This window comes from Loxodonta africana, chromosome 19 (genome assembly GCF_030014295.1).
Source record: "Loxodonta africana isolate mLoxAfr1 chromosome 19, mLoxAfr1.hap2, whole genome shotgun sequence".
Classification (NCBI taxonomy): domain Eukaryota; kingdom Metazoa; phylum Chordata; class Mammalia; order Proboscidea; family Elephantidae; genus Loxodonta; species Loxodonta africana.
In genome coordinates this window covers 30,918,806-30,936,970 of record NC_087360.1, presented here as the reverse complement: position 1 = coordinate 30,936,970, position 18,165 = coordinate 30,918,806, and the positions used below count along the sequence as shown (strand labels likewise).

The 18,165-nt window shown below is 44.1% G+C and overlaps 1 protein-coding gene across 2 annotated transcripts in view; it reads left to right on the top strand.

The window, feature by feature from the left end:
- MYO18B (myosin XVIIIB) overlaps positions 1-18,165 on the top strand; it is a 305,824-nt gene that overhangs the window by 85,856 nt on the left and 201,803 nt on the right. For both annotated transcript variants that reach the window (XM_064272527.1, XM_064272528.1), the window contains exons 17-18: positions 447-669; positions 5,731-5,840. In XM_064272527.1, coding sequence (XP_064128597.1) covers positions 447-669; positions 5,731-5,840 — 333 coding nt within the window. The remainder of the gene's footprint in view (positions 1-446; positions 670-5,730; positions 5,841-18,165) is intronic.

Below are 18,165 nucleotides of genomic sequence, written 5' to 3'. Positions count from 1 at the left end.
GGCTATGAATCTGTTACGTAGACCGGAACACGTGGATCCCGTAATCAATGAGATGCTGCAATTTGTCCATGGTCAGACTGGGCTCAGAAGGGCTGGACGTGGAAGGGTTCACTTTTGAAAAAAAAGTGGCAGCATCTTATAGTGGAAAATACCTCATCTCAGGTTCAGTACTGGTACCAGCCCTTCAGCTAGTGGCCTAAGTAACCTGGGGCCAGCCGCTTCCTCCCTGTATGCCTCAGTTTCCCCATCCGTTACAACAAATGCTATTATCAAGCCCCCTTATTTCCCATGAATACAAAGCAGGCCATAGGTGGGAGGTAGTCGGTGTAGGACATAGGGACCCCCAGTGATGCCCAGGCAGCACTGAATATATGCCTGGGGATTGTCCGGACCCTGTCTGTCTCCCCCTAAGGCAGCTGGCCCTGACCCCTCTCCTCTCGTCCTAGGATGCACTGACCAGCCTGATCAGACGGTCTCAGTTACATTTCATCCACTGCCTGGTGCCCAACCCAGTGGTGGAAAGCAGGGGCAGGCAGGGGTCTCTGACTCCACCCCATCTTGGGGTAGACAAGCCCAGAGCTGGTGGGCCCCAGGCCCCAGACATCCCAGCACTGAGGGTCCAGCTCGCGGGGTTCCATATCCTGGAGGCACTTCGTCTGCACAGGACAGGTAAGGGCAGTGGGGAACAGAGCACCTGTCTCCACTCCTGGGCTCTGCCCACCTCCCAGGGGCAGGAACACCAACTCTGTACCATGAGCTTTCCAGGCAGCACATCCTATTTCCTCTTCCCAGCAGCCCTGCAAGGGAAATGCTACAATTACCCCCATTTTACAAATAAGAAAACTGAAGCTCAGAGAAGTGAAAGGACTTGCTCAAGGTCATACAGCTGAGACAAGGCAGAGCCTGAATTTAGACCCAGCTCTCTTTGGCTCCAAAGCCCATATTATTTCCTGAGGTTAATTGTATACTCTTGGAAGGCTAGGGCTGTGTCTTATTCATCTTCCTTTCAACACAAATGTCTAAAGCCCATCTAGTTTAGGATACCCATTGCCATGGAGTCTATTCCAACCCTTGGAGACCCCATATGTTACAGAGTAGAACTGCTCCATAGGGTTTTCTTGGCTGTAATCTTTTACAGGAAGCAGATCATCAGGACTTTTTTCCGTGGTGCCGCTGGGTGGGTTTGAACTGCCCACCTTTAGGTTAATAGTTGAGTGTAAAACATTTGTACCACCCAAGGACCTGCCTTGGGGTAGAGAGTGGAATTTCCTGAATGAGACCAAAATGTTGGTCTTCAAGATGCCCACAGTGTGGTCTGGGAGATCAATGTGGAAACATGATAATATGATGTGACAAGTGTATACGTCACTCAGGGATGCAGGAGGTACCTGGATACTTAGAGGAAGGAGCTCCATACTCACTGGGGAAATTGGGCAAACCTCCTAGAGGAGGCAGGATCTTTACTGGGTCTTGAAACGTAAGAAGCAGCTCACTTCTGGGAGGTAGGGGGAGAGGGAACACTAGTCAGAGGGATCCACACATGCAGAGGCAGGGAGAGAGACATCAGGAGCCTGGCGTTGTCAGAGAATGAGGTTCAAAGAGAGTGGGGCATTGTGGGAGATAAGGCAGGAGGATCCACCAGGGAGGGCTGTGAATGCTGCCTTTGGGAGTTTGGCTTTCCCCTGGCTCAGCTGGGGAGATGATGGAGTGGCAGGGAGATGAAACCCAAAGTACCAGTTGCCGTCAAGTCAATTCAGACTCATGGCGACTCCATGCGTGTCAGAGTAGAACTGTGCTGCACAGGGTTGTCAATGGCTGATTTTTCAGCGGTAGATCACCAGGCCTTTCTTCTGAGGTGCCTTTGTATAAATTCAAACCTCCAGCCTTTTGGTTAGCAGCTGAACACTTCACTGTTTGTGCTACCTAGGGACTCCTTTGTCAGGGGGATAAAGGAGTTTTAACCAATGGAATGACGTCTTCAGGTCTGCATTTTAGAAAGGAAGCGTGCACCTGAGGTTTGCACCGTTAGCTGGTCTGACGAGTTGGGCCTGATCTTAATCCTTCCCGTTCTTTTCTGCCACTCATTCCCTGGCGACTGCCACATCGATCAGGCACAGCCATTCTCTCTGCAGAGGGTGGGGTGCTGCATTGGCGGGGCATCTCAGGTGGGCACCCCCTTGTTTCATGTCTCTGCAGTGACTGGAGCCCCAGCCTGTGGTCACTGCCCCATCTCCTCCCATCGCATTAACAATGGAACCCTGGGCATGAGGTATTTGACACGGAGGCTGGGAGCAGCTGGAAGCCAAGATGCGACCTTCTCTCCCCTGAGAATCTCATTGATTTTCCCTCCTGCCTGTACAGCTACAGGCGGAGGGAGACAGATAATGTCACAGCGGTGGCTTAGTCCCCCAGCCAATCGATTCTGGCTGGCTGGCAGGAAGTGCTGGGCCTTTGCAGGTGCCCTGGAGCACTCTTGGACTGTTAGAGCCACCATGTGCCTGCGCAGGTCAGAGGATCCCCTTGCTAGGGTCTCCTGTCCTCACTGCTGCGTCAGCCCCTCCATTCTAAGCACAGCCCCGCCTGGCCAGGACCACTTTCCCAACTAAGTGAAGGGCTGATGTCTCCAAAGTAGAATTTGCCCATTCTGCCTCACAGGCCTGGCTTATTTTCTGTTTTTCCTGCTCCAAGTCTTTTCTGTCTGTCTTACACAAGATATTTACATATACACATAAATACATACACATGCATCTTAGTTATGTAGTGCTGCTATAACAGAAATACCGCAAGTAGGTGGCTTTAACAAACTGAAGTTTATTTTCTCACAATCTAGGAGGCTAGAAGTACAAAATCAGGGTGTCAGCCCTAGGGAAAGGCTTTCTCTCTCTGTCAGCTCTGGAGGAAGGTTCTTGTTGTTAATCTTCTCTTGGTCTAGAAGCTTCTCCATACAGGAATCCTGGGCCCAAAAGACACACTCTACTCCTGGTGCTGCTTTCTTGGTGGGATGAGGTCCCTATGTCTCTCTGCTTGCTTCTCTCTTTTATATCTCAAAAGAGATTGATTTAAAACACCACCTAATCTTGTAGACTGAGTCCTGCCTCATTAACATAACTACCATTAATCCTGCCTCATTAACATCATAGAGGTAGGATTTACAACACATAGGAAAATCACATCAGATCACAGAACGGTGGACAATCACACAATACTGTGAATCATGGCCTAGCCAAGTTGATAACCATTTTTGGGGGACATAATTCAATCCATAACATTATGTATTAAATATTTATGATTTTAAATACATGCACATATAATGTGTGTGTATGTGTATACTATACGGAGTGCTGGTGGCACAATCATTAAGCACTCAGGTGCTAACTGAAAGTTTAGCAGTTCAAATCCACTTAATGGCTGGGCGGGAAAAGGACCTGGTGATCAGCTCCCATAACGATCACAGCCTAGAAAGTCCTATGGGACAGCTCTGCTCTGTCACACGGGGTTGCTATGAGTTGAAAATCAGCTTGGCACACAACAATAACATACATAACACCAGACACACATAATACATACACATGCTAGGCACTGTGTAGTTACATGTCCTGAATGAGATTGTTCTCATCATGCCCTTAGCAGCCTGCCTGGTGAATGGTAAGGGCTCATTGAACCTTGCCTGTCACAGACGCTGGTGGTCACAGCTCAGACTCTGGAGTGACATGGCCTGGGTTTGACTCCAGCCTCCACCTCTTACCAGCTGTGCGGCCCCAGGCAAGCCCCTAGATTGTGCCCCCTTTCTCCTATAATAGCTCAGACTCAGAGAGTCGCTGAAAGGTTTGGATAAGTCAATAAGGTGATAATGCTTAGAAGGATATCTGGACACAGAAAAGCTCTGAATACACATTAGCTGCCTTTACTATAATCATCATCATGTCTAGTCTTCCTCTTTGTGACTGTGTGAGGATAAATCTTGTTATTCTCACTTGACATGTGAAGAAACTGAATCTCAAGGACGTGGGGCCTTTAGTCCACGGTCGTGGGGCTCATAAACGGCAGAAATGAGACATGAACCCAGATACAAGTCTGACCCCAAAGTACAGGCTTGTAGCCTCCCAGCTCCCCTGTCATTATGCTGTCAGCATCCTTTGAACCTGGCTTGAGACCCTCCTCTTCCTCCAGGAAGGCTTCCTGGATTAGCCATATACACTCACACTCTTCCTCATGGCTTGTGCATGTGGTTTGCTGTGCACTGAAGTCTCAAAAGTGTAGTGAGATTTCACTAGACTCCTCTGCCATCCAGCCACTGAAGGGTCACTCTGAGACAACCTAGGCTATCCCATGCACCCATAACCAGGGTGAAGTTCAAACCCTGAAGCCTGCACTCGAGTTCCTTTGGGACCCAGTCCCTGCTGATCTTTGCATCCTCATCTTTGGCTCCTCTCCGTTGGATTATTGTTACCATCAGGGTTTGACTTCCTGCTGGGACAGTTCTGTATGTGACTTTGGGCTTAGTGACTTTACCTCCCTGGGCTTCAGTTTCCAGATCTGCAAAATGGGGCTAAAAAGTCCCAGAGTGTCTATAACACAAGGAAGTTGTATGCATAGTACCAAAACTCAAAAACCAAACCCACTGCTGTCAAGTCGATTCTGACTGATAGTGACCCTATAGGACAGGGTAGAACTGCCCCATAGAGTTTCCAAGGAGCGCCAGGTGGATTTGAACTGCCGACCTCTTGGTTAGCAGCTGTAGCACTTAACCACTACGCCACCAGGGTTTTCTGTATACATAGTAAGCACTCAGTATATGCTGGCTATTGCTCTGATGATGGTACGAACCATACCTTTCCCTGCTCTGGGTCTTATCTGTGCAGCTCCTTCTGCCTGGACTGCCCTTCCATGCCACATCCTTCTAGAAAACTCTTATGGCTCCTTCAGAGGCTGGCTGTAATGATTACTTCTCTGTAGCTTTTCCAGATTCTCCTTCTTTTTCTAGTTTCTCACATACAAAGATGCAGCTGATCCTATCATACGCGTTAGACTTAACAGAGACCCTGTTGTTGTTAGCTGCCATGGTGAGTCAGCCCCCAACTCATGGCGACCCTGTGCACAATGGAATGGGACCGTTGTGATCCATAGGGCTTTCACTGGCCGATTTTTGGAAATCAATCTCCAGGCCTTTCTTCCTAGCCTGTCATAGTCTGGATGCTCTGCTGAAACCTGTTCAGCATCATAGCAACATTGCAAGTCTGCATGGAGAGACGGGTGGTGGCTATGCATGAAGTGTACTGAATGGGAGTTGAACCCATGTCTCCCAGAAGGAAGAAGAGAGCTCTAAAGCTAAACCACTTAGGTACCATCTAATGCAGCATTTCCCAGGTGCAGTCTGTGGGGGTTGTAATAAGTATTAGACCAAAAAAAAAATTTTTTTTTTCTACTGTCATGGTCAAATGAGTCTGGAAAACTCTGTGTTAACAGGTTAACCAGGTGTCTTCCTGTAGCAGTTCCCAGCCTTGAGTGTTGGTGCCAAAGTACACTGTGACCTTCTAAGAGAAAGAGGAGCGTGCACCTTTTTCAAACTTTCAGTGGGGCATCTTATAGGGCTTGTGCTCTGGGGCACATATTCGGGAAATGCTGATGGAATCTGGCCTCTTAAATTAGCAAATGGGGAAACTGAGGCCCTGAGAAGTAGGTCTACTCATTAGCTTCCTTGTTCCTCTCCTGTCTGCTCCCACCTCCCAGGCTATGCTGACCATATGGGCCTCACTCAGTTCCGCCGGCAGTTCCAGGCCCTGGACCCTCCACTCATGAGGTCACTCATGTCAGCCTCCGAGGGAACAGACGAGAGGAAGGTATGTGAAGCTGGGCACAGGTATGAGGTCTCTCTCCCCTCTGCTGGCTTCTCTCTTTTATATCTCAAAAGAGATTGACTCAAGATACAATCTAATCCTGTAGATTGTGTCCTGCCGCATTAACATAATTGCCTCTAATCCCACCTCATTAACATCATAGAGGCTAGGATTTACAACATGTAGGATAATTGCATCAGATCACAAAATGGAGGACAGCCACGCAATGCTGGGACTCACAGCTAGCCAAGTTGACAAACATTTGTGGGGGGCGGGGGGCACAACTCAATCCATAACAGGCCCCTAGCAAGATGCAAAGCTGTCATTTCCAAAGGGTGTTCTGCTCGGCACCAGCACCCAGAGATGGTGTATGAAAAGAAGGTTCCATGGTCCAAAATGTTTGAAGGTGTTTCACATTGGGACCGTCTTAGAGAATGACGATGAACATGCCCTCTCAGGGCCTTTGCACTAGGCCTTCCCTCTGCCTGGAATATGCTTTCCCCCAGTCTTCACGGCTGGCGTCATCTTGTTATTCAGATCCCGGCTCAAGGGTTAATCTTCATCACATCACCTCATTTTAATCTTCATGTGGCACTTATCCCTATCTGAAGTTATTTAGATGCCCTATAAGTATTCTGGAGCCCTAGTAGCATAGTGGTTAAGAGCTCGGATGCTAACTAAAAGGTTGGTAGTTCAAATCCACCAGCTGCTCCTTGGAAACCCTATGAGGCAGTTCTACTCTGTCCTATAGGGTTGCTATGAGTTGGAACCACCTGGATGGCACCTAACAACAACAACATAAGTATTCTGGCTCATGGTAGGTGGTCAATAAATTTTTGTTGAATGAATGAGTGAATACTCAGACCTAACCTGTATTTCTGCCTGTGTGTCTCCTTTCTCTAATTCTACTGTAAACTCCTGGAGGACTGGAACCAGGTCTTTACTCCTAGTGCCAAACCCTGACTAAGTGTCTCTTGAGAATGGCCACAGGCTTAACCAACAACTACAGAGCTCTTTGGAATTTGCAAAGCCCCATTGCATCCTCACGACCACCTGCACAATGAGTGCTATTGCACCCCTCTTACAAATGAGAAAATGGGGTCTTCTAGAGATGAAGTGACGTCCCTAGAGCCACACAGCCTAGCAGTCATGGAGCTGACCTCTCTTTGAAAGAGCATGGGCTCCAGGGCCCTACAAACCTGAGTTTGACTCCCAGCTAGAGCTGGGAGAACGTAAGCAAGTTACTTCGCCTTTCTGCCGCAGTGTCCTCATCTGTAAAGTGGGAACGACAATAACGCCTAATCCAATGATGTGTTTTGAGGATTACATGTAATAATGTAGTCGATGTGCTTGGCATAGAGCCTGGCACATACCAAGGGCTCCGGGTATATGTATTACTGTCATCCGCATCATCAGTGTCAACATCCACATCAGCGTCAACACCAGCACCATCTTTCAGGTCCAGGGTGATGGCAACAAGCCACACAGACTCTATATTCACAACCATGTTGAAGCTTCATGTCCAGGTGAGTGTGCCTGAGATTGCCAGCACTGTAATCCTCAGTCAGTGAGTCACAGGCTAGAAGAATAAACAGAATCACAATTCCTAGGTCTCCTCTTGGCTCTTCTCTGCAGTGGGGATCGGGGCTCCAGCCACCTTCCAGCAGACAAGGCCTTCTGCATAGTGGCCCTCCTAACCCACTATGTGGAGGGATATCAGATATAGTTGGGCTGGTGCAGGATGACCCCTCTCTGGGTGGTGGCTTCCTCACACTGGAAGCCATGGCACTGTGGCAGGTGTGGTGCCACTACCCACCCTATGTGCCTATTTTCATTTGAGGTTCCTTATCCTTGCTTCCCCCAAACTTGATCACTGTTCTGAGCGTCTGGGATGGAGACATTGAAAGGGCCTTGGGCTCGTCTGCAGCTCAGAACAGTGCCAGAGTGTGCTGTGGGGGAGTTTCCTGCGGGGGCAATGGGTGCAGCATATGGGAGCATTTCTATTCTGGACGACTCAGCAGTTCTCAGCTGTAACCAAACCGAAACCACCTCCGTACACGCAGGAGGCCTCGGAAAATGGAAAATTACAAGTGGAATGGACTTGGTTGGGAGTGTTTGTCTCTTCTTATTCTTTTTCTTTATTTGCTTACAAATTTCATTTGCGGCAGCATAGAATTTCGGTAGCAATGAAAGGAAACATCGTCCTGCCTCTTATGAAAAAGCTGATAAATATTCATTTGCCAGGCAACGTGATATGCTATGAATTATACATGAGCATGTGCTCAGATGGGCAAACCATCGGTCTCTGTGTGCAAAGCAGTTAAGACCTCAGGATTTAATAAGACAAGCCTGACAGCTAGAAAAGGTCAATATTGTCATTAGACACAAGACGGCAGCAGAGGCAACTCACCGTCCGGGTGCAAAATGGGCCTCAGCGAAGTCCCCTGTGTGCCTAACACATGACACCTAAACAGAGGCTTCTTTATGCCAAGACTTTCCCAGTGAAGTACTCTGACTGGGTGGGTGCCTGCTGGATATTCTGTGTTCCAGAAATAAGAATAGCCTATGCCCTTTACCACAGATGCACAAACTTCCATCCCTATATAGCGTGTACAGCATGGAACGGTTACAAAGACTCGACCTGAGACAGCCCTGAAAAGATAGGGCCTTGCCACTCTGGGGATTATCCCTATTTTACAGCAGAAGCAGCTGAGGCCATGGCCACCCAGCCAGGAAGTGGTATTGCTGGGATTTGAACTCAGACTCTCAGATTCCTCATGCAAGGCTTTTGAATGGAATCCCTTTGAGGGTGGACAGAGTGTTCAGTTCTATACAGATGTGCTTTCTATGAATGGTATTTTTTTTTTAATTATGACTAATTTTATCCAACTTTAAGTGAGTTCTTATGTACCAGGCCTGGTGCTAGGTGCTAGAGGTACAGGGACGAACAGAACATGGTCTCCTGGGAGAGAAAGACACCCAAACAAATGATTTCCATACAGAGTGATGGTTTTGGGATGCCCCAAGAAGGGATCCTAAGACTTCTGATGTTTGCAATGGTGGTAAGGGCGGGGCACTCAGGGACAACGCCTCAGAGAAGGTGATGCCTGAATTGAAGGACAATTTGGAGGACTTGGGTAGGAGGCAGAGTCCTGGGCATTCTCATGTTGGGTAGAACATGTGCAAAGACCCAGAGTCACAAGGAGCATAAAGGATGTCAAGTGGAAAGAAAAGGGGTTGAGGAAGTTGGCAGGGGCCAGACCGTGGGGTCCTTGTTAGCCAGGCTAGAGAGTCTGGGCTTTATCAGGTGGCCATTGATGGTTTCCTGAATGGTTTACAGCAGGGCTGTGACATGAAAGATCTCATCTCCATTACTATGACTGGCTTAAACAAAATGATGAAGGAAGTGAAGTCTGTACTGTGGTCTACAATCAGTTCCCTCTGCCTACTCTATGGTCTCTAGGGAGCGGCGACCTCATGCTGACCTCTAGCCTGCTCCCCAGAGAAACTCAGGTACATATCCTAGGTCTTTGAAATGACTTCGTCTCCCCCTCCAATCATCTTGTGTCTCATTCCTCTCTCCCCTGGTTACCCCAGCTGGGTAAGATTATGCCTTAACCTACACTAAAGTCCACCCAGGAGTGACCGTAATGGTGGAGTTTCAGGAAGCTCCACAAGGGAGCTCTTTCAGCTTACCTTGGCTACATCCCAGATTCTGGTCTCTTCCATCTCTCTCCACTGCTGAGGCGGGAGTTGCTAAGTCTCTCTGATCGATGTGAGGAAACCCTCGGCCCCGCCCTCCTCCCCTCAGAGTGCCTACAGCGTTGATTGATTTTAGCCAACAAAATCTCTGTCGCGGGGGACTTGATCTGAAGAACACAATTAAGGGCTGTCAATCCATCCTCTCAAAGGCAGCTGTCGCTTTTATTCTCTCTTAAACCCTAGTGGACACTCCTAGTTTCCTTTGAATTTATCTGAGTTCTTTTCTGCTGAGAAACTAGTGGGAGCTGTCCACTATCAGAGTGCTGAACTTATTCATTAGCCTTCTATGAGTCAGAATCGACTCGATGACATTGTTTTGTTTTGTTTTTATGAACTCTGGTGGAAACCCTGGTGGCATAGTGGTTAAGTGCTATGGCTGCTAACCAAGAGGTTGGCAGTTTGAACCCACCAGGTGCTTTTTGAAAACTCTATGGGGCAGTTCTACTCTGTCCTAAGTGTGGCTATGAGTCGGAATCGACTCGATGTCTATGGTTCTGGTTTTTTTTTTTTTTAATTAAACCTAAGGAAACCCTGGTGGCATAGTGACTAAGTGCTATGGTTGCTAATCAAAAGGCCAGCAGTTTGAATCTACCAGGTGCTCCTTGGAAACTCTACAGGGCATTTCTACTCTCTCCTATAGGAGCACTATGAGTCAGAATTGGCTCGATGGCAACGGGTTTGTTTTTGTTTTTATTAAAACTAAAGGGGCCCTGGTGGTGCAGTGTTTAAGTGCTCAACTGCTAACCATGGGAGAAAGATGTGGCAGTCTGCTCCCATAAAGTTTATGGCCATGGAAACCCTATGGGGCCATTTACTCCTGTAGGGTCGCTATAAGTTTGAATCAGCTCAACGGCAACAGGTTTTGTCTTAGTCATCTAGTGCTGCCATAACAGAAATACCACAAGTGGATGGCTTTAACAAAGAGAAATTTATTTCCAAAAGGTAAAGTAGGCTAAAAGTCCAAATTCAAGGCATCAGCTCTAGGGGAAGGCTTTCTCTGTCAGCTCTGGAAGAAGGTCCTTGTTCTCAATCTTCCCCTGGATGAGGAGCTTCTCAGGCGCAGGGACCCTGGGTCCAAAGGATGTGCTCTGCTCCTGGTGCTGCTTTCTTGGTGGTATGATGTCCCCACCCCAACTCTCTGCTTGCTTCCCTTTCCTTTTGTCTCTTGAGAGCTAAAAGGTGGTACAGGCCACACCCCAGGAAAACTCTCTTTACCTTGGATCAGGGAGGTGACTTGAGTAAAGGTGGTGTTACAATCCCACCCTAATCCTTTTTAACATAAAATGACAATCACAAAATGAAGGACAACCACAGAATACTGGGAATCATGGCCCAGCAAAATTGATATATATTTTGGGGGGACACAATTCAATCCATTACAGATTTGGTTTTTGGTTTTTATTAAACCTTACTCGCTTTGCTGTACCCTTCCAGATTGGGTCTACTGTTCTTAATTATTTTTCATGTTTCTATTCCCTGTTAACTAACGAGATTAAACACATGTGCACATATGCACACACACATGTACATAGTATATGTGTGTGTTTATTAGTTTCTGTCTTGTTCCACACACACACAAAACCCATTGCTGTGGAGTCAATTCTGACTCATAGCAACCCTATAGGACAGGGTAGAACTGTCCCACTTGTTTACAGTCCTGAGCATGCGAAGTTGAATATCAGAGACATGGTTTCTACCCTTATGGCATGATTTGGACAGTGTATAAATGAGGGACACAGTGGTTAAAGAGCATGTGATTTAAAGCCAGACACACTTAGATTCTCATCCTGGTTTCTTCAATCTCTCCAACATCTATGCCTCTTGGTGACTATGTGATCACGGGCAACAGCACATACCATATTTTTACGCAAATAGGGCAGCCTTCTGCATTTGTTTGCTGGCCCTGCCCTCCCCCTGCGATATATTTTTGTAAGTGCGCTGTGCTAATTTATTTTTTACAGCTACCTGTGGAAGACGATTGGCATAGCGGTGCTAGTGAGGGCGTCTCACAGGAGAGAGTCCAGAAGGCACCCAAAATTTGAGTGAAAATACGTAGTAGGTGCTTAAGGCATGGCAGGTGTTGAGCCAGGGTGTTTCATGGAGGAGGTGCTGTGCTGACAGCAACCAAATGGTTCACAGGGTGATTATCATAGTCCAAAGACATGGATTATGCATATTGTACTCCTTGTTGTGGAGTAAGTTAGGGAAGCATTTGCTAGGTGTTGTGCTTCATTATTTCTGTTGTCTCTCACTGCCTGCCTGGCATGTTCAGACTAATGTGAAGTGTCAGCTCAGATGTGTTTTGAGTGCATCCTTGTTGAATATCGGAGAGAACTCTTTTTCAAAAGACTAAGACAAAAAGGGGCCCTGCAAATGGATGACATGCTTTGGGTTTCTCCAAAATATATTCAAGCACTTACTGATGAAGATTAAAGAATTCAGTATGGATTGTATGGATCGCACCTCAACAGAAAGAAAACAAAAATCCTCACAACTGGACCAGTAAGCAACATCATGATAAATGGAGAAAAATTGAAGTTGTCAAGGTTTTAATTTGACCTGGATCCATGGTCAATGCCCATGGAAGCAGCAAGTCAAGAAATCAAACCCTGTACTGCATTGGGCAAATCTGCTGCAAAAGACCTCTTAAAGTATGAAAAGCAAGGATGTCACTTTCAGGACTCAAGTGTGCCTGATCCAAGTCAAGGTATTTTTAATCACCTCATCGGCATGCAAAAGCTGGGCAATGAATAAAGAAGACCAAAGAAGAATTGTTACCTTTGAATCATGGTGTTGGCAAAGAATATTGAATGGACTTCCAGAAGCATGAACAAATCTGTTTTGGAAGAAGTACAGCCAGAATTCTCCTTAGAAGTGAGGATGGCAAGACTTTTTCTTGTGTGCTTCGGACATGTTATCAGGAGGGACCGGTCCCTCCCTGAAGAAGGACATCATGCTTGGTAACGTGAAGGGTCAGTGAAAAAGAGGAAAACCGTCAATGAGATGGACTGACACAGTGGCCACAACAATGGGCTCAAGCACAGCAATGATTGTGAGGATGGCACAGGACTGGGCAGTGTTTCATTCCGTTGTGCATGGGGTCATTATGAGTTAGAACCAACTGGACAGCACCTAAAAACAGCAGCATACGCAAGGATTCATAATTTGGGCCGAATGGTGAGGGTAAAGCGTGTGTCATCACTTCACATTGCCAAAGATAGGTTTGTAACCTCAGAGCCTCTGCCAGTTACTAATATTTATTGAGACTTAGCATGTGCCTGGCATCGTACTAAGCACTTCATATATATCACCTCACTATGCTCACCATATACTTGGTGAGATCACCGGGTAAGAGTGGCAGACCAGGATTCTGTTAGATGCCCACATCTGGCCTCTGTTTAACATTGGTTGTCTGACCTTAGAAAGTTCTTTCACACCTAAGGTAGAGAGATCTTGGTTGTGCTGAGAGCTGTTTGCTGAAGCGCAGCGTTTACTTGTGGTGAGGACAATGGCCCATCTTTGCTCAATGTCTGGGCTGATTCATCGAGCGAATCCTACCAGCTGTGAGTTTCAGAGGTAAGATAGCTTGATAGTTTGGGGCACAGACTCTGGAGTCAGACCTCCTGAGCACATACTGTGCCTCATCCACTCGCTGGTTGGGTGAGATGGGACAACCTACTTGACTTTCTTTCACTCAGTTTCCTTATCTTAAAAAAGGATATTGATAACACCAGTATCCTTGACAGGAGGATCAAACAATGGAATTAATTTAAAATCTTAACACAGTACTCGATACATAGTAAATGACCAGTAAGTGTTAGAAGTTGTTATATTGTTATCGGAATTAATAATCTTGTCTTCTATGGATAGTAGTGCCCCTTCTCTGAAATGAAGACTTTTATCCTTACTTTTAAAACCTCACATGTACGTTAAAAGATAAAATAATTTATGATTTAGAATGGCAGATGATTTAAATGATCCTCCCTCAGCTGCATCTGGATGGCTTTCAGTTTTGGGCAATTTTAAAAAAGCTGGTGTGAGCATTTGCATACCAGTCTTTGTGGGGACATATGCTTTCATTTTCTGGGGTAGATGGATGGGAGTAGAATTGCCAAATTGTTTTCCGAAGTGGCTGCACCCTTTTACATTCCCACTAGCCGTGTATGAGAATTCCACTTTCTTTATATCCTCACCAAGGCTTTTTATTGTCTGTTTTTTTTATTTTTGCCATCCTGGTGTATTTGAAGTAATATTTCATTGTGCTTTTAATTTCATGTCTCCTGATAAAGTTGAAGTTGTTTTCTTTTTTTCTCATGTGCCTACTAGCCATTTGTGTGTGTGTGTGTGTGTGTGTGTGTGTGTGTGTTTGGCTGTGGTGAAATCTCTATTAAAATCTTTTGCTCATTTTTAAATTGAGTTGTTTGTCTTATTGAGTTGTAATAGCTCTTTATATATTCTGGACATGACTTTTTCATCTCCCAGTCTGTGATTTGTCTTTTCATTTTACAAATGGGGTCTTTAGGGTACAATGATTTTAATTTTCATGAAGTCCAACTTGCTAGCTTTTTAAATGAATTGTGCTTTTGATCTCATATCTAAGAATTCTGCCTAGACCGTGGTCACAAAGAATTTCTTCTGTATTTTTCTCTAGAAAATTTATAGTTTTAGCTCTTACATTTGGGTGCCTAATCCATTTTGAGTTAATTTTTGTGTATGATGTAACATAACCAAAACCAAACCCATTGCCATCGAGTCGATTCCGACTCATAGGAGCACTATAGGATACAGTAGAACTGTCCCATAGGGTTTCCAAGGAGCACCTGGTGGATTTGAACTGCTGACCTTTTGGTTAGCAGCCGGAGCACTTAACCACTATGCCACCAGGGTTTCCGTGATGTAACATACATGCCTAAATTTATCTTTTGGCACTTGAAAAGACCATCCTTTCCCCCAGTGAATTGCCTTGGAACCCTTGTTGAAAATCACTTGGCCATAAATGTAGGGGTTTATTTCTGGATTTTTAATTCTGTTCCATTAATCAGATTGTAGTAATTGTGTCTCCCCCACTCCCACGCTTGGCCAGTTTATCTAAAACCTTGTCAATTTGGTTGATCTTTTCGAAGGACAAGCTTTTGGTTTCATTGGTTTTTCTGTGTTGATTTTCTATTTTAATCTAATTTATTTCCACTTTAATCTTTATTATTCCCTTCCTTCTGCTTGCTCTGAGTTTAGTTTCCTCTATTTTTCTAGTTTCCTAAGGTGGAAGCTTAGGTTATTGACTTGAGGTATTTTTTCTTTTCTAATATATGCGTTTAAGCATACATTTCCCTCAAAATTCTACTTTAGCTTCATCCCATAAAATTTTTTAAAAATAATTTTTATTGTGCTTTAAGTGAAAGTTTACAAATCAAGTCAATCTGTCACATATAAGCTTATACACACCTTACTACACACTCCCATTCACTCTTCCCCTAATGAGTCAGCCTGCTCCCTTCCTCCAGTCTCTCCTTTTGTGACCATTTTGCCAGTTTTTCTAACCCTCTCTACCCTCCCATCTCCCCTCCAGACAGGAGATGCCAACACAGTCTCAAGTGTCCACCCAATACAAGTAGCTCACTCTTCATCAGCATCTCTCTCCAGCCCATTGTCCAGTCCCTTCCATGTCTGATGAGTAGTCTTCGGGAACGGTTCTTGTCCTGGGCCAACAGAAGGTTTGGGGACCATGACCGCAGGGATTCTTCTAGTCTCAGTCAGACCATTAAGTCTGGTCTTTCATCTCATAAAATTTTATATGATGCGTTTTCATTTTGACTTAGTTCAAAATATTTTTGATTTCCCCTGTGACTTCTTTTTTGAACCATGAGTAATTTAGGAGCATGTTGTTTAATTTCCATATATAAGTGTATTGCCCCCAAATTTCCTGCTCTTGGTTGCTAATTTTAATCCCATCATGATTTGAGAAGATATTTCATGTGACTTTAATACTTTTAAACTTATCAAGACTTGTTTTATGGCCCATCATATGATATATCTTGGAGAGTGTTCAACGTGGGCTGTTGTTTGGTGCAGTGTTCTGTAGAGATTAGTTGGGTCAACTTGGTTGATACCCATTGCAGTTGAGTTGATTCCAACTCATAATGACCCTATAGAACAGACTAGAACTGCCCCCATACGGTTTCCAAGGAGTAGCTGGTGGATTTTAACAGCTGACCTTTTGCTTAGCAGCTAAGCTCTTAACCACTGTGCCACCAGGGCTCCAACTTGGTTGCTTGTGTTTTTTAAGTCTTCCGTGTCCTTGTATGTTTTGGTATAGTTACTCTGTTATTGAGAGTCAGGTATTGAAGTATCCAGTTATTATTGTTGAACTGTCTATCATTTTAATTCTGTTGATTTTTGCTTCATGTATTTTGGGACTTTGTTGTTGGGTGCATACTTGTTTATAACCGTTGTATCTTCCTGATGGATTGACCCTTTTATCATTATAAAATATCGCTTTCGTCTCTAGTAATATTTTTTTGCTTAATGTCTGTCTTGTGTATTTGTATAGTCACTCTAGCTCTCTTACGCTTATTGTTTGTATGATATACATTGTTCCATCTTTTTACTTTCAACCTCTCTTTGAAACTAAAGTGCATCTCTTGTAGAAATTATATAGTTGTATCTTGTTTGATTTTCTTTAAAAACTCAGGATGACAATCTCTACCTTTTTACTAGAGTACTTCATCTGTTTAATTTAATATGATTTATACCTCCTATTTTTTTATTTAGCTATTTGTTTTCTGTATGTCCCATGCCTCTTTTATCTCTCCACTGTCTTCTTTTGTGTAAATTAAGTGTTTTCCAATGTACCATTTTAGTTCCTTCCCCTGCCTCCTAATATTTGTTCTAGGGATTACAACATGCATATAAGTTTTTATAATCTATTTTATACTAATGCTAATTTAATTCTATTAAAATATATAATCTTTGCACCAGTTTAGCTGTATTTTCTCCTCCATCTTTAATGCCATTATTGTAATAAGTATATTACATCTATATATATTATGAGCCCAGCGATATACCTGTATAATTTTTCTTTTATTTAATCTATGTTTTTAAGTTACTTAAGGGAAGAGGAAAGAAAAATATACTGTCTTTTATGTTTACCAAAGTATTTACTTTTTCTGGTTCTCTTTGTTTCTTCAAGTGTTTGAGTTACCTCTGGTATCATTCCTTTCAGTCTGAAGGACTTCCTTTAATATTTCATATAAAATAGGTTCAATAGCAGCAAATTGTCCCAGTTTTTGTTTGTCTGAGGGAGTCTTTATTTCACCTTTATTTTTGACAGATGATTTTGCTGGATACAGTTTTTTTTTTTCTTTCAACATTTTAATGTGTAATCTGAAGCTTTTGCCCTCCATTGTTTCTAATAATAAGTCAGCCGTTAATTGTTTTGATGCTTCCTTTTACATAACAAGTTAGTTTTCTCCTGCTGCTTTTAATATTTTCTCTTCGTATTTGACTATGATGTGTGTTGAGGTGGCTCTCTGTGTTGACCCTATTTGGAGTTCATTCAGCTTCTTGGATGATCAGTGTTTTGTGGGATGTTTTGGCCACCATTTCTTCTCATTTTTTTTCTGTCCCTTTTTCTCTTTCCTCTCTTTCTGGGGCTCTTATTATGCATCTATTGACTGGAATGCTTGGTGTTACCATGCATGTCTCTGAGGCTTTATTCTTTTTTCTCTCTGTCCTCAAATTAGATAACTTTCATTGATCTACCTTCAAATTCACTGATTCTTGGTTTTGCCATCCCAGATCTTCCACTGAGTCACCGCTTTAGGAAATTTGTACTTTCAGATGCAGAATTTTCACTTGAATTTTTTTTAGCTTCAATTTCTTTATCGATATTTTGTATTGAGTCATTGTCATTATTCTTTCCATTAATTCATTAAGCATTGTTTCCTTTAATGCCTGAACATTTTTATGAAGGCTTTGTCTGCTAAGTCCAACATCTGAGAACACAGAGACAGTTTCTACTGACTGCTTTTTTTCCCCTGAGTATAGATCACACTTTTTAATTTCTGTGCATGTATTGTGATTTTTTGTTGAAAACTAAACATTTTTGAAAATATAACAATTCTGGATTCTGATCATTTTCAATTTGTTTAGTAAATGTCTGGACTAGATCTATGAAGTTTGTCTCCCCAGTGGTTTATGACCAATGATATCTCATTTTTTTTGTTGTTGTTCTTGTTTTTATTTTAAATCCTGGCTTTCTAGGCACAACCCTATATCAACATAGCTTAGTGGTCAGCAGATGTTGTGATCAAACACTTTGAATCTGTAAGACTTCCGCTTTCTCTTGATGGATGTGTGTGGGTTGGGAAATGTATTCAGTGTTCAGGTAGTTTACAAGCGTGCCATGTCCTTGGCTCTTTCATATCTCTTACGTCTGTGTGCACAGCCTCATGTTTAAATAGCAATATATAGATAACTAGGACTCTCTCTTATCTCTCCTGTGCATACCTGAGGCCTTGAGTATTTGTGCAACCTACTAGACTGCCAAGAATATGTGGCAGCTTATCAA